This window comes from Empidonax traillii, unplaced genomic scaffold, assembly GCF_003031625.1.
Source record: "Empidonax traillii isolate 1590-97213 ecotype Southwest subspecies unplaced genomic scaffold, ASM303162v1 scaffold60:size2069287, whole genome shotgun sequence".
Classification (NCBI taxonomy): domain Eukaryota; kingdom Metazoa; phylum Chordata; class Aves; order Passeriformes; family Tyrannidae; genus Empidonax; species Empidonax traillii.
Window position 1 is genome coordinate 564,916 of NW_020955253.1, and position 17,242 is coordinate 582,157.

At 42.8% G+C, this 17,242-nt stretch overlaps 1 protein-coding gene across 1 annotated transcript in view; it reads left to right on the plus strand.

Moving 5' to 3' along the window:
* Positions 1-16,507, plus strand: part of ENPP6 (ectonucleotide pyrophosphatase/phosphodiesterase 6) — a 28,710-nt gene extending 12,203 nt beyond the window's left edge. The window contains exons 3-8 of the mRNA XM_027879878.1: positions 3,469-3,580; positions 7,820-7,961; positions 8,974-9,153; positions 11,043-11,180; positions 15,320-15,443; positions 16,251-16,507. Of these exons, the coding sequence (XP_027735679.1) occupies positions 3,469-3,580; positions 7,820-7,961; positions 8,974-9,153; positions 11,043-11,180; positions 15,320-15,443; positions 16,251-16,474 (920 nt within the window). The 3' untranslated portion in view covers positions 16,475-16,507. The remainder of the gene's footprint in view (positions 1-3,468; positions 3,581-7,819; positions 7,962-8,973; positions 9,154-11,042; positions 11,181-15,319; positions 15,444-16,250) is intronic.
* Positions 16,508-17,242: the final 735 nt, after the last annotated feature.

Genomic DNA, 17,242 nt, shown 5'->3' on the forward strand with positions numbered 1-17,242 from the left:
GCCCAACATAAACCCAGCAAAGACAACTCATGGGCAGAATTCATCTGGGATCTCCTGACGCTAGAAGCAGATGAGGCAAAATATCACCATGCCAGGGGTCCCAACCACCAATTCTGACAAAATATAAAACCTTGGCGTGTAGGGACATTTTTCTCCTTTCTTGGCAACCTTCATGGGGTGAAGTTCTCAGCCTCATGCCCAGGTTGCCCATCTGAAGCACTGCTGCTCCAGCGGATGGAGAATGCCCAGAGGAGTGCAGGAGCATCCAGGCAGTACTGGCAAAGTCAAAGCTTCGAAGTGGTCCTCAGCCCAGTGGATTGTGTCACCATAGGTGCTCAAACTCCTTCATTTTCCAGCAGCCTATGCTAACTGAGTATGCAGCTGCTTCAGCTGAAATGCAGTGACATCTTTTCTAAACACTGAAATGAAAGAAAGAGGGGGAAAAAGGCTCTGGACTCAACTTTTGCCATTTAAACACGACATTTACCAGACCATACAGCTCATCTGGAAAGTTTTCAAAACCTGTTATGACATGAAGTGTCCAACTCTTAAATAAATGTTTAGAAATGCAATTTAAAGCTGGCAGAAGTTCAGGTCTCCATGTCAGATAGATAAAGAGGAGCCTATATATCACTCTGAAAGAAGTCCTTATTCCTGCTCCAGTAGTTCAGGTTTTTAAGTAAAGGTTTTGTGTCATACAAAACTGTGAAAAAAGGTATCTAACATCTTCATAAATATAGCTTAACTATTTGTAGTTTAAACAAGAAAAAATTCAACATTTTCTTTGTCTGGCTCCAAATCTGTTTTAATTTCCTTTCCCATAATATTTAAATGAGAAAATTTACCATCTGTCCTGGCCTCTACCAAAATGAGATCTAAATATTAAAGGGTCTTCATGGCCAGTGTTTTGGAATTGTAATAACCCTTAACATCAAAAATCCAAATTTAAGTTCTGTTCATCACAGAGGCTAAAAGCAAAAAGGAAGCTCTTGATATCTAAGCAGCCTGAATTTTCAGTGGTACTGCCAATGAACTGCACACTTGAAGATCAATATTTAGTGGCCAAAATTATTTCTAATTGTTGCTACGTCTACAGCCTTTTTTGTCATGCTCATCACTTGACAATCTAGAAATAGCAAAGATATCTCAACAGCTAAAATATCCCAGATCCCCAAGAGGGTAATGCTTCCAGTTAAAATTATCTTATGAGTAGTTCTGAGGGATGTTATGTGAGAAAATTACCGTCTGATGTCAGTATCTGAAGAAGCAAAAAGAGGCAAAGTGGTAGTGTTAGTCACTGGCTATGAGCAGTCATACACCTGAACGAAAATACTACGTGTTCCCAACATCTTTCCAAGTGCATCCTTAACTTCTTGCCTGGCTTTAGAGCCAATCTTTTCCCAGACTCAAGTGTCAGACAAGAAACTGGCTCCAAAGTTCCAGTTCAGTCCTGAAATACTAGCAAAGCCCACGGAGGACTACTGCATCGCTTTTAGCATCTGATTTAGCTGTAAGCCCATGTTTTGCTGCTGGAAGCACCCAAGACATCCTGCAAAAGACCGAAGCTGCATGTCCTCAGGGCAGGGGCCTTCCTGGATAGGACTTCAGGAAATTCATGGAATACATTTTTTTATGATTTGGGTAGGTAGCAGGTGGGACCTGTCTCTGCTGCACAACATAATTTCTTGAGGGTGCTGTGTGCAGATGTATAGAAGTTTTACTGTGGGATGGTCTAGAGAGTCAGTTCTTGTCAGGTAATTTGCAGGCTCTTCAACCAGGTTGCAGATTACTTTCATGGTGGATTGTGATGGAGAGATAAACAATACAGTATCTACATGTAGAAAGTGGAGGATTAAATCACGTATGTTTGGGGCAACAGGAGAAGAACGAAAAGTGAGTGTCATCACACAGTCCCACAATTTTAATAGGAATAAAATTTAGATAGAGGTTCAAGATCATGAAGATGTGTTTTTACAGGAAAATAAATTATTTGACTACATTTCATGTTTATTTTTGCAAATAATTAATCATAACAGATGGAGTCCCTTAAAACACACAGACTATGTGGAGACATGGAAGTTGTTGCCACAGGTGAAGAGACTGAATCTCCCATGTATGCTAGGTCTCTACCTTCTAGAAAGGCTAATTTCCATCTGACTTGTCTGGCTTTCTGCAAATCAGTGAAGATTTTTAAAAAAACTTCCTAAGCTTAAGTATTTAATTTTTTCTAATCTTCCATGGTACTCCTAAGCAGTCACAATCAGAAGTCTCTTAGCCAGCTTAGCCTGCAAGTGTTGTGCCTTTTCCTTGTGTCCCAGTACTGGACCTTGGTGATGTAAACACATGTGGGCTGAAATGCAAGACACTGCAAAATTCTTTTTGTTGAGCATCCCAGTAAGCAAACCGCTGTAAATCATCTCTCATAGTAGTTCTGCTTACTCTAGTGCCCTTTCTGTGCTTAAACCTCCTGTGCAACCTTCTCTGACCCCAAGCAATGAGTCAACTTATGATAATCCTTAATGCCTATTCCTTTCATCCCAAATAGAAGCAGAGGAACCCAGATGTAGACACATTTGGGCTTTGGTTTAGAGTTGCATTTTTGCCCTGACTGTGTTGCTGTATACAGAGGCCATATTGCAAAAGATCTCTTTTTTTATTTTCTTCCTTGTGCCCAAGGAATACACCAGAAAATGCCTAACAGTGATTGGAGGACTCGGGAGCTCTGGAATAATAATTTACCTGAACCCAGCGTTTCTGAAAGCACACTTCTTTTAAATATTAATGTTATTCTGCAGCATAGTAACTGGAGAGCAAAAGGGCAAAGAAACCTCACAAAAACCCATGTTTTTCCATGTTCAAGGCCATGTTCTCCGGTAGGATTTGTTGCTGTAAATTTTTAGGCCTCAAAACAGACTGTATTTTGCAAGGAAGGCTGCAAGTTACCAAGAGAGTTAATTGGTTTATGCTGTTTTAATAAGACCTCCTGGGAAACAGATTTAATAGTGGAGTGCCAGTATCACATAATAAAATACGGTTTATAAAGGATATTACAACATAAGATACAGCGTGTCTAACTGGAAAGTATTTGCTGAATTTTCAGGGAACAATGTCTAAATCTATTATGTTGGAAGCCTGGAAATGAGGCTATGTGACCACAGTAGTTAAAATGAAAACAAGCTAGCAATTTAGATGGAAACAGTCTGCCACAAGGGAATCAAGAGTTTTATTGTGGGAAGGTCACACAGAGACCTTCCTTTTACAGAGGGAAATTAAAGGATCCAATGTACAGTTTGCTACAAGCACTCATCAGACCAGCCTCTCTCCCCTTTTCCCTTCCCAACCGCGCAGTTTCCTGCAGGGAGGGTGTAAGGTAAGTAATCTCAGAGGGAATTTACAAACCTGAATTGGAACCCCTTGGTATGGTGATCAAGGTGAAACAGCAGAGCTTACCACATTTTTTGCTCATAGGTTGTGAGGTCGAAATCCTTGGAGTCAGACCAAGTTACTGCCGCGAATACTTCAGTGTCCCAACAGACAAAAACTTTGCAGATGCCATCATCGATGCCCTCGAGTCCCTGTGGTATGTCACTAGGTTTTTGCAGCGTGGGGTTTCCTCTCTCAAGGACGAGTATTTGGGCTTACTATCTTGGAAATTTTCAGGATTGGCTCCCAGGTAGGGAGATGGTGCTGAGGCTACTTTACAGTACTGTCACAGAAACACCACCATCACCACAGAAATAGGTCCTTACATTAAGATTGGAGGGAAAGATGTGCCCTTTTCCTGTTCAGGTTACAGCAAAGAGGGGACATCCTGACTTACTACTTTTAGTTTGTTGTTTCAAACAGTTTCAGGCTGAGTCCCTTCACTGACCTGCAGGAGCAGACTGCAAGGCTTGGATTTAGAGAGGAAATTTGGAAATCCTTAAATTTGGCTTCGGTCGCTTGTTTACAAGACTGATGCTTTGGCTTCTTCTGCATTTTAGAACATCGCAGGCACAATATTTTTGGAGTGGGCATTCATTTTGTGCAAATATGAGGATAGAACAGAGTGGAATAGAATAGTTCCTTTGGATAGTGCCTACAACAACCATCTAGCCCAGCTGATGGGCATATATATCTCAGACAACTCCTAGGAAAAATGTATGCTCCACACCCAGCTTTCAAGTTCCACCATCTCTCATCCAAACATTAACAAGGGGCAATCCCACATAGGCTGTAAAGTTGCACCACCACATGCTTTACCTTAGCTATAACTAGGCTTCCTCTTTGAAAACCTTGTTGGTTCCATAATTTATCCAATCCTAAGAAACATTTCTATTTTCCTGCTTGTGAACTGCCATAGCAATTTGAATCTGAAAAGTTTTGTATTCAGATGCTGAGTGTTGATTGGCTTTGAATTAAAGTCTTCAAAATTATGAGAGTGCTGCTGGAGATGCTGCACACTGAATCCTGCTGCTCGGGAATCACGGTGTCATTTGCATCATGGGGCTTAGACAGAAACTGTCTGAGACCACATGAGATGTTTTATCATGAAATTATTTGGCTTAAATTTACAGAAAGTTATCTGCATGTGGTATGAGGAGGTCATATGTGACATAGGAGGCTTTCTGGAGCTTCTACAACGCTTTTAATTTAGCGAATAAAAAAAAGGATCAGAAAACTGAATACAGGTATCAGCTCTGATTTACCCAAAATTACTGTAGAAAGCGCTTTGACCTGGTATCATTTGGGGATGGGTCAAGATAGACTTGACTCTCTGCCTGATTTCTGTGCAGCACAGTGCATAAGGCTGCTCAGGGTGGTTTGCAGCTCTGTAATTGTGAACATGGTTAAAACAAGGCACAAACTGCTAAATGATCCAGCCCTTCAAGGTGTTCTTTTGGGTAGCTGGTTCTCATTGAAAATGTCTCAATAGCTAATTTACCCTAAGCTACAAGGCTGCCCACTGCTATCTTTGGTGGAAAAGAAGAAAAGGGCAGGAACACAGCATTGTCAGTGGGACAACTCGCAAGAGATGAAAACTCTTCAAGAAAAGAGCAAATCCCTGCCATGATGCCTACCAGAAATACCAGTTAAAGCCTGCTGAAGTGCCCAAAACCTACAGATCATCCCAGAGCTGCAGGAGGTCCTGTCTCTGGTGTCCATTTACACACCATCCCTCTTGAATTTCTGCCCAAGTTCATTTTCTTTAAACTATGTACCTTGTCTCCAGCAAGGCAGGAAAGAGCAAAAACTGATAATCAGATCTGGGTATAAATACTGCAGGGACTTAAAATAAGAAGGGAGAATAGAGAATGAACAGATCAAAAATGGGGTAGGTTTCCTTATTCTTTCTTTCATTCATCCTCTTTGTTTATTCCTTTAAGATTTAGGGAAAAAAGTTCTGTGCTGCTGCGTCAGCCCATAAGAAGTGAAGCCTCTGAAATGCCTTTACCATAGCTAGATTCATTTAGCAGGAATTAGCATGTCTGATAGTAGAGTCTTGAGCTTGTCATTTACATCTTTTGCAAGTGCTTTTGACTCTTGAAGCTGTTCAAAGGCTGGCAAATCCAGTGTGTTTCCTTTCCACACACCAGCTAATTGGAAAAGTCCATTAGGCTGAGACTGGCATTAGCAGTATGTGGGAAAACAGCCTGTGGCAAGGGCAGTGTGTTGCCTATAGCAGTGCCTTGCTCAGTTGCCCCTGGTGGGGCAGGTATTAGTAGTTAATGAACTGTATTTCATTAGCAAACCTTACAGAAACTCCAGGGTAGAGAGAGTAAGCCCTTTAATGTGACTTGGCAACCTAGGGGTTACCTTGGGTTTGAGCACAGGAGTTCTGACCCATCTTCACTTCACAGTTTTATCAATCCCCTCTGTGGGGACAGAAATACCTAATTCATCAGGAGCCACTACGCTCCTCTTGCAACCAAAGGAAACTATCCTTCAGGAATATTCTCTAGTCTCTTCAAACAGGTGCTTTAAGACCACTATTCAGACTAAAAATATTCAAAACAAGCCAAGCATTTGTTTTTGGCAAGTGAAACTAAAACCTTCCCTGTGTCTTTTCCACAGCTATAACTTAAGGGCTGTTGTAATCTACCTACCTTCCTGGACAGGTGTCATGAAGTTTGCACAGTACTGGCAAAGCTTGCTGGTAAAATACAAACCTCTTTTTGGTATTGCCGTCGATGCCATCCAGCTTTCTTCAGCAAGCTTTCCTTAGTCGATTACTTGGAAAGATACTGGTGACAGAAGAAGAGAGGATGAGCACACAGTTAGATTATTTCTCCAGTGCAAGCCATGATCAGAGATGCCTAGTTTTCTTAGAAGAACATACAAACACGGAAACAAAGCCAAACTCGATCTTAGAAGCTCTGGATGTGCTGTACCAAGTCCTGCAAACTCCTAAGCATGCTGCTTAACTGGAGCTTGTCCCATTGAAGTGGTTGAATATTCTTCCTTACAGCACTGAGCCCTCACTGAGAAACCTCACCACAGCCTGAATGAGATCACTTGTTTTATGCAATAAATCTCCTTCTTGGCTTCTATCTGGATCAAAATGATCATTACAGATGAGAAGACATAAAGTAGTCTAAGCAGCTCATTAATATAGGCACTGCAGCAGAAGAAAACTATTTCAGTAGGTTCAGTGAGTGTGTGTGCAAAAGAGAAATTACAGGGTTACATTTTAGAAATAATTTATGCCTAATACAGAGGGAAAGTAAGCTTAAAATCAAAGTGAGGAGAGGAAGGGTTGCTTCATTTGAATTATTTTAAAATCTGTAAGGATAAGAAACAATACTATTCTGCAGGGCCAGTAGTGCACAGTAGAGACCTTCGGCTTCTTACAGGACTGCTCCTCTGAGGCCTTCCTCAAACTGAAAAATGCAAATTACAGACCCTAATTCAGTCAGTCAGTCCCTCACCTCTGATCTTTCCTCTTCTCTCTCGCTCATTACACCAGACTACCCAGCTGTCTTTAATCAGAGAAGCTGGACCTGTCAGGACATCACACAAAGTCTTTTTGTAGGGATCTTGGTCTGGATGAGAGCACGTATTATGGATGGCACACTCTGTCATATATCAGGTACAGGAGAAAAAGACTGGGTTTGAACTTCATGAGCATAGGTTTGTGATTTTATCCACACAACTGTTCTCAGGTAGGTTTATAGTGAACTGTGAAGTGGTCATGAAAAATGTAATTAAGCACTGATATATGTGCCATCCCCACTAATTAGGCTGAGGGCATTCAGTGCAGAAATCTGTGATCAGCTAAACATGTGCAACGCTGAGATTACCTCTGAGATTACCTCTGAGATTACCTTCGCTTCCCTTTGGTCATATTCCTGAATAAAACCTCCATCTAAAATTTAATCCCAATTCATAGTACTCAGTATTTTGCAAGAAAGAGCACACCCTGAGTTGACCTCCGTGGTTTGGAAGACCTCACACAGGAGAAAGCCAGAAGTGCCAAACTTTAATTAAAGTACGTTCGTCTGGTAATTCCCACAGTCCTTTTAATAAGGGCACTGAGCACACAAATCAGTATTTCTTTGTCATTAAAGGGAAAGCTGCCTTCTTAATTCAAAGAGGTTAGTGGAGGGTTGCCAGGCCAGCCTGTGCTTGCTGCCACCTCTGAGAGGAGTCTCAGGCAAACTCAGGAGAATCTGGGTGTGAATAATGAGCCCAGCAGTGCTGCAGTGGGTAGGACAGCACAGGCTGGAAGAAGAAAATGGGGTTTTGTGGTTCTACGTGCTGGTGAAGACAATAATGTCAGCAGCCAGGAGGTCTCCATGTGTGCCAGCCTCTCACTCCTTGCCCTCCCTCCCACCTCCAGCAACGGCAGTGCTGAGATGGCCGCGGTGTACTACGAGCGCATTGATGTGGAAGGCCACCACTACGGCCCTTCGTCCCAGCAGAGGAAGGACGCTTTGAAGGAGGTGGACAAAGCCTTGAGCAACATGATCTCACTCATCAAGGTGAGTGGCATCCAAAACCCCAGATCCTGGGTGCCCTTTGGAAAGGTTTTAAAAACTGCTTGTTGTGGCACTGCCAAGAGCCTACTTAACCCCTCTGAGTGAATGCATTGGCTGTAAACTTTTACTTCCTGAAAAACAGGTTGCTGAAATCATGTGGAAGTCAAGGCACCATTCCCCTAATTATTATTTTCATTGATGGCATTATAACCCACCTAGTGGATTTACACCAATAGCCAGAGCAAGCCACAAACCGATACACACTTTATGACTGGTGCTGCCAGCTGAACTTTATTGCAGGAGAACAAACCAAAACCTTGTGCTTCCTAAGGTTTGTGGAATCAGACAATTAACTTCTATAGCAATTTTTATGGCACTATTCAGAACTCTTTACTTTAAACTCAGTTTTAAAAAAACATCATCTAAATGATTTTTCAGCGAGAAAAGGAGGATGCCAGGCTTTTGGGTAAATGGCGATTCTGTGAATATTTCTGACAATGATAAATGCATGTTGGAGGGTTTTTAAGTGTTTCAGTGAGGAAAGGAATATGGATCTCCAGTTTCACTAAATTATAAAAGCTGTAATGCTAAGTGCTTACGCTTTTGAGGGGAAGAGAGAAACACCCCTACCACAGGTAGTATCGTGGCAAAGTTATTCTTCCCCATCTGTTTTGGCCAATAGATTAAGAACAGCTCAGTAAAATCCTGTCTAAGACCAATTGGGACAACTGGTTTGGCAGTCTAGGATGTAGCATCCGGTTATTTAGCGTGGGGGTGGATTTATTTTGGAAAAACTGTCTTTGGTGCTAACCTCTCAGACTCCTCCAGAGCAGCAAGTGAGAGTGGGTGTCCACCATTATAGGTGGTGGCAAAGCACACTGCAGGGCATTTGAGGATGTGCTCCTTCTGGCCAACTTCCACTAAATCAGTGGAGGCCAGATGGGAATTTAAATTTTCCAGCGGAGAGTGCAGAGCTCCTACCAGCCATAACTGCTGTCATGCACTTGCTTTACAGAGAAAAGGCCTTCAGAATGAAGTCAATGTCCTCCTCTTCTCTGACCATGGAATGACAGACATCTCCTGGGCAGACAAAGTGATTGAGCTGAACAAATATATCAATATGAGCGATACCATACAAATGAAGGACCGAGGTCCTGTTGTGAGCCTCTGGCCGGTTCCGGAGAAGCACGCAGAGGTAAGTACAGCTTGGTCGTACTAGGCTCTGTGTTTCCTCATTTTTTTTTGCCACTTGTGACTTCTGTCTTCTCATAACATCCAAATCTGGCTCTTGGAGATGTGTGTAAAAGTCGGCCTGAGGCTCTTATCAGGAATCAGACTTGGATCCTGTGACACTTTTGTGCTGCTGGTTTCCGAATGAAGGTCACACCAGGAAAATTAAAAAGCGTGAACCTTCATCATTGTGTGGCAAGGACACGTGCTTTTAAACACCACCACTATGTGCTTTTGATAAACAGCTAAAAGATTTTAGCTCAAAAGCCATTTTTAGGACTTCATATATACGTTAGTCAATGTATTGGCACCCTAGTTATGATTTTCAAATGATCTGACATTCATACCCCAGTAAACTCCCATAGAGTTTGAGTAATTAACTCCATTAAACCAGAATTGCAAAAAAATTTTTTTTTACAATATTTTCCTTAGAAGAATTTTTGGTGAAGCATGTTGGGTTGAATTAACCATAGAAGTCTAAGGTTAGAACTGCAGGATTTTGAGGGATGAATTAAAACAATAGAGAAAAAAATTGGAAATTATTTGAAAAGACTGAAAATACAGTATATGTAACTAACAGACCAGTACATTATAGTCTAACCAGAAACCAATGCATGAGAAGTCATCACTGCTGTCCTCAGAGTAAAGGAGAATAAAGTACAATGCCTCTACACTGTGGTTTTGTTTTCTTCCTTCCTTTCTAGGACTTCTTACTGGACTACTGCTTTTTAAGTGAGATCAAGTTGGTTTCCACTTTCCCAATAGCTAAATTCATCTGTTCTTAATTCACTTCAAAGAGCTATGTTCAGGAATTAAGAGTGTATCATAACATACTGATTATCATCTTTAAGAATTATCCCATTTTGAAGAAGTACTGGTGAAACACCAGGACCACCCTAGTCCTGGCCATGGGAGGGTCTGGCTGGATTGTGCCATCACACCCTGGTGCTGTCCTTATGGTCACTGCATATCAATACACATTTCTGGCACACACAGGCACACAAGGGTGACTTAGCTAAAAGGCTAGTGAAGAACCTTTCATTCTCTGCAGAACTGAGCTAGTTATTCATGAAAATTATTTATATTTAAGCAAAAGAACAATACAGAGTCTGAGGACTCCAATAATGGCCTTTTTTATGGCATACGAATATCTCCTTCAGACATTTAAAGTACTTTTTCTGAACAATTTGGGGTTTAACAACACTTGTGTGATTATATTCAAGACAGTATGATTAATATTAATAAACCACTTGTATGACATTGTGCAGATTCAAAGCTGCAGGCATTGGCTAATTAATCTCACGGCATCCTTATGAAGCAGATAACTAAACACTATCAATCCCTTTGTTAGGGATTGACTGGTTAAGTGCAAGAAGCACAGGTGAGGTGATATTAATTCTTTACTCAAGGGAACAAAGAGAGAATGAGTGGCAGAGGATAAAGAAAATATTCCTTTTCCACACCTTTACTCAATCCACATGGTGCCTTTGAGCATCTTTCACCACTTTGCTTTCACCACTATCTCCTGTGAAGGTGTGGCTTCTCCTGGTCTGTTTCTGTAGGCTGGTATACTTACATGCACACACATCTGTGTGTGTATCACAAATATAAATAATACCTGACTTCGTGCAGTCCTATGTGTTTCTGATCCAAGCTTTCAGAATCTCCTAAACCACATAAGCAGGTTTTTTCCAGCCATCACCTTTGGACGGGCAGAGTCCTAATTTCAATATGCTGATGGTTAGCCATTAAAGGGGATTAGCCCCTTTGCAAATTCAGGTGTTTCAATGTACCCATTGGTGCATATATGTGCTTTACAGGCATATGATGTCCTAACATTTGTTTTCTTTGCAGATATATCAAAAATTAAAAGCTGTGGAACACATGGATGTTTATAACATACAGGATATTCCAAACAGGTTTTTCTACAAAAAGGGAAGATTTGTGTCTCCACTAACTCTCGTGGCTGAGGAAGGATGGTTCATAGCAGAGGTAAAGTATAGAAGCAAAGTACTTTGATATGAATGTGAAAAGGTGCAAGATATGAAAACAGTCAGAAAATTGTACAATTCTGTGCTGATAATGAAGTTAAAGTCAATGGGCTGACTGCAGAACTACTGCTTAAAAGGGCTTAAAGGTATTGCAGCTATCCTGAAGGTAGACAGTTAAATAGTCAAGATAGTTTTTTTTCTCTGTTGTCATAACACAGGAGTAGTTCTTGTATTTCACATTCCGGTTCTGTTGCTTTATTCTTCTTCCTCCTGCCGTCTACCTTAATTTCAGACACAAAAAGAGTGTTTCCGTTTCAAGTCCTTACTGTCCCTCCATGCAGCACTACCTGTAGCAACTTTTCATTCTGCCTGGCTTCCCACCCACCAGACTAAAAAAACCCCATTTCTCCCAAGCCCTCCAGTCTCAAAAGGGTCAGATGACTGAGGGTTTCCTCCTCAGAGAAGCCCTGTCCACACACTGAAGATCTGAGAACTTCTTAAGCAGGGAATCCACACGTGAGGAGATTTTTCATAGTAACTTATTTTCATAGTAACTTATAATTAAATGTTGTTGTTGTTTTGTACTTGTATCACTACTGGGCATCTCCACATTACAAATACTAAGTGCAGCTCAGCACTGCCCACAGGGCGAGGCAAATATAGATATCTTATCTCAGATACAGATATATTCTAAGTAGGGAAAGCGAGGAGTGGTTCTAAGTGATTTGCCCAAAGCCATACACAAGCTCAGTAAGTCGGCAACAGAACCAAGGAGTCCTGGGTTTTTTTAATGTCCCAGCACAGTCATTGCCCGTTGTTGCCTTGCAGATTACTGGAACTGAGCTAAGCATCTTCTTTCATGACCTTCAGAGCTACTGCTCACCAAGCTTTGCTCAGGACATTTCACACCACCACGTTATCACTAGTCAACCTGAATTTAGGATAATAATTTCTACAGCTGAATAAAAACGCACCTCTGAAAAAACCCAATGGCATTTGAGTACAGATGGGTGAGCAACACATTTCTGGTTAAAAAAAATAAAAATATAAAAAGCCAGAGTTAAGATTTAGACATGTAAAGTAGGACTCTGAAACAATTTTGCCAAAATGATTTAAAAAAAATTACAACTAAACTCTTTTGTACAAAAGTTCAAAACAGAACATTTTTATATATTCTGTAGAAAATAAAAAAAGCACTTAAAAAAATCATTGAAACTCTGACAAACCTTAATAACAGTGCAGAAAACACTGCTGCTATGGTAATTATTTCTGTCTCTCTGCCCATTCCTTCCCATTGTTTCTGATTTTCAAGGATGTCCTCTCATTATTACAGTCAGATTTGCCTTCTCTTCAGTACATTTTCATTATCTGTGAATGGGATATGAAAATGAAAGTTTCCTGTCATATTTTTAAAGCAATAATTGAGCCTTCTGTTATACTTCCTGCCCAAACCACTGAAGAGAAGATGTTCAGCTCTTCCCTGTCATGCTCAAGGGGTGTTTTAACTCTCTGCTGGTTTGTGGATAGCTATAAGCTGTTTGAAAAGGAGATTGTTTTGTTGTTGTTGTTTTTTGAAAGAGATAAAGAGGATGTATTGGAAAAATTGCTGTTTCCCCTAGCAAGGAGCTGGGGATCCATATCTTCTTGTACCTTCTAGTAGGTAAACCAGAACTAAAGCCCATCCACGTTTCAGTTAAAGCAGGATGAGGAGGGATTTCACACACCTCTGGCTGTATCGAAGCCTTGTTCCCTCCACGTGAGTGAGCGGTCCCCATTCTTTGAGCAGAATTTCCCCCAGCTACTCTTCTGTGTGCAACACTGGTGTTAGCCCTCAGGCCTGTGTGCTCACTCTTCTACCCATCCCAGCCTACTTTCCCAAGATTCAGGCAGCAATTGCAGTACATTTTCTAAACATGCACATGCAGGGAAAAGTCCATTGTCAGCAGTCCCAGACATGCCTGTTTCATCTTTGAGGAGCAGCACTAGCCCAGGCTTAGGCTTAGCATGAAAAATTATGTCTCAGCTGAGTCCGCCATCCCATTTGGATTTGTCAAGCAGGCACTTCAGGGTGCTGCCGGTGCCCTGGCCCCAAAGAAGCCCCAGGTTTTTTCTGAGGTTTGCTGTAAGGCAGAGCCTGATGCTCTAGAAGGGCAGCGCTGGGGTGCTTGCACAGCCCTGTTTCTCAAGCTGCTGCTGTTAGTGGCTCCATTTCATGAGCTCTCACTTCAGCAGCAGCTGTGAAAGCAAGTAGCATGTTTTCTGGCTCAAGTAGCAGCAAAAATGATGGAAATGACTGTGCCTTTGACTGCAGAGTTGTGAGTAGGTATCTCTTGCTACCTGGGTGTGTAATGGAAAGGCACACATACCTCCTGGATTTAACATTCCTGGGGAAGCAACTGAGTCCAGGACATCTGAGAGGACCATGGAGGGCTGTAGCTTCATTGATGTCATTATACTGCCACAGAACCACTGAAAATTGGATGTGGCTTGACTTGTTTGAAGCTGATGCTAGCAAATACTGTACTGGTCACCTGATGGTGAGCAGCACAGGCAGTCCCCAGGAATCACAGTAAACAGAGCCACAGCATAAGGAGATGCTATGGTAGGAAAAGGGGAAGAAGTCCGTTTTTTCCTTGGCTTGCTCTGAGCTCTGTCAGGGAAATAAATGGCAGAAATAGATACAAGAAAAGAAATTTGTCATGTGAAATAGTTTAATTTAGTCTGTAACAGATTACCCAGAGAGGTTGTGGAATCTCCCTCATTGGAGATATTCAAGAACTATCTGCAGACAATTCTGTGCAATGTGCTCTAGGATGACCCTGCTTGAGCAGGGAGATTGGACCACATGATCCACTGTGGTCCCTTCCAACCTGACCCATTCTGTAGTATTCTGGAAGTATCTGATACATCTGCTGAATACTGCATGTGAAGAAACACAAGGGATGCTCTGGGGGTTCCCCTAGAAAGTAGCTGACCTCTTAGTCGTAACTACTGCTGTCCTCACTGCACAGTCAGTTTTCTTTCTGGAGGAGGAAGATGAAACTCGGACAAAATAAATGTTTGTAAAAGGAAAGACATCCCTGGGCAATCTGCTTCATCATCTGCAGGGGCTGAGGCACCACTTGCCCAGGGTGGTAACGTGGGAAACTCTTTTGGGGCATCCTCTGTGCTTCTGTGCCTGTGTGTGAAGCCCAGACCTGGCCACTTTAGGGAACTGTGTAACTCCTTCTCTGTAACAATCAGAGGAATTAATGTCAAGGGTCTGATGAACATCTAAGTAAAATTCCTGCCATAGTTTGTTGCTATCTGGAATGCCACATCTGCTGCCATCCCTAAGAAGCACGGGACAGGAGAAACAGGGTTGGTCCAGCATTTTAATCAGCCCCTAGGGACTGCTCCTCTGACAGGTATGACACCATTGTAGGTAGTCTGGTAAGAGCTGTTAATATGACGCAGGAGAAAGTAAGGAAGGAATTTATAAATACTACTTAAGTGCAATAAGGGCAAGGAAGAACAAGATTTATAATGACAAATTAATAAAGCATAGATCCACTGAGCAAGATAAAAAAACAGAGTGGTCTAGGCCAAGGAGAGAGGGACTGTCTTAGATCAGAGCCAGTGTTCCCTGAAACAAACCTGATTTCTTCAATACTAAAACAAGTGGGAGAAGAAACAACAATTAGAAAATATATAGTGGGGATGATACTTGTATTGTTTAGGCTGACTAGTCAAGTGGAGCAAAAATGTCTTATTTTTCTAAGGTGCCAATGGCATATGGGGCAGAACAACACACCAACAAATCCACAGCATGGTGCTGGGTGGGAGAGTGGCACTGCTAACACAAGTGGGGAGAGGGACACCTTACTTACACGTGTCACATACAGCTGTGGTACTTTGGGCTCATGGCAGAAATTTACACGAGTTGTCCTCCCCTCTCAGCACGGAGATGGCTACTCATGTCGACAGCTACTCACTGAGGCAGCTAAGCCTCCCTCCTGGGGATGGGCTCCTGTGCAGCCAACAGGACGAGGGGGGTCCTGATGGGGTGGTTCAGCACATGAAGACACAGCATGGCACCCCCCAGCACCCCGACACAGCCTGGTAAGCAGGCACTAACCATGCGCTGCTGTTGTCACCCAGAGCAGGGACAAGCTGCCCTTCTGGGAAAATGGGACAGGGAAGAAGGAGGCCTGGCAGAATGGCTGGCACGGCTACGACAACGAGCTCATGGACATGAGAGGCTTCTTCCTTGCATATGGACCAGGTACAATGCCACCATCCCTGGTGTTCCACTTCCCCTGCAGCCCCACGGTCCCCGCCCCTGCAGCCCTGCAGTCCCTGGCACGTCAGGACCCTGATGTGGCACTCTGCGACGCCTAAAAATTACAAATAGATGGCAGGATTTCCTCACTACAGAAGGTTTCTAGCTCTGCGTTATAGCTGGAGAAACAGGGCAGAGAAACATGAAGGGATTTGATCAGCCTCTCTCTGATGTCCCAGCACAGTAACTCTATCCCTTTGCTCCTTTTTCCTAAATTTTGGCCTAAATTTTTAATTCCACTTGAAACACACGAATTCTTCTTTTGTTGGTGGATTTAGACTCAATAATGCAGAGCACTTTATTTGGGAAGGCTGCAGCATACTTTACCCACCTGTCTGATGAGCAGACGCAAACCCCCTGGTTTCCACTTCATCTGGACCTTCAAATACTGCAAAGCACCAGGGTGCAATCACAGACAGGAGTGTAAACAAAGCAAAATGTGCAATATGTCAGGTTATTTAATCTACCAAGCACACCCAGTAAAGTAACTCCTGTACTTAAAAATTTGGCTTTTTTTTTTTTTTGGTTTTGGGAATAAAATTGGACTACAAGTAAAAATAATGAACAAAAATGTTTAAGATGTTTTTGCTGAGCTATGTTACTGTAGAGCTATAAATTGTATAGTATGCCACATCCCAGTCAGTCGGGGAAGTCCCAGGAAAGGCACAGGAGCCCTTGCCCTGCAGTGTCCCATATTTCAAGCGCTGAGCCATAAGCTGTATGATGTCAGCTCCTCTCTTTTGCCTGCAGATTTCCGATCCAACTACCGAGCACCTCCCATCAGATCCGTGGATGTTTACAACATCATGTGCAGCCTGGCAGGAATACAGCCACTGCCCAACAATGGCTCCTGGTCCAGGGTGGAGTGCATGCTCCGAAACACAGCCCCCTTGGCACCACTCCCCCCGTGCAGCAGCTGTGCCCTGGCACTAGCTGTGCTCTCCCTGTTCGCCAAGCAGATCTCCTTACTGTGATCCCTGAACAATGTCGGTCAGTGTCACCAGCAACTCCATCTTTTCCTGTTTTTTTTTTTTTTTTTTTTTTTTAAAAAGTTCTTCATTTGAATAATAGCCTCATTAATAGAGTGTTGTCCCACACTCCTCCATTGTGCTCCACCAGGCATGAATCTGACCCATCCTGCATTTACAGTGGTTGTAACATGAACATGTTCCAAACACAGCCAGGGAAGTTGGTGTTGTTTTCTAGATTTACAGCTCTGGCAATGAGAGCAGAATCCTGGCTGGCTATCCACAATATTTTCTGGTGGGTGCTTGTGGGGATCTCTGAGCATCAAGCACATCTCACACAGTGTCCTTCTCTGAGGCACTCACCCTGGCTCCTGGTACTGAGAAGCTCAGGAGTGGAGACAGACCTCTCTGCATTTTACTGCGTTCTTCCTGCCTTACTTCTTCATCTCCAGCTGCATCATCAGCAGAGCCCCATGTCCTTAAAGTGCCAGCCAAGCCCTGTCTATACTGACCCATTCTTCAAAGAGCCAAGAACTTTGCTGAGTTACCATAATGCTAAGAGAGGTGGGTCGGCACAAGAGCAGTGAGATCCTACTTCTCTCAGCCTTTCCTTCTTCATTATCCCCAGCATGAGTCCTGGCCCTGCATGTTTCCAGGGCCTGGCTTTCCTCATGGACCACAGCAGTGGGGAGGGCTGAGAAAGGGGAGAGCAAGTGAAATCCTCCACTTCAAAACCAGTGGGAAAATGAAGACGCATCTGGACACAAAGGGTCA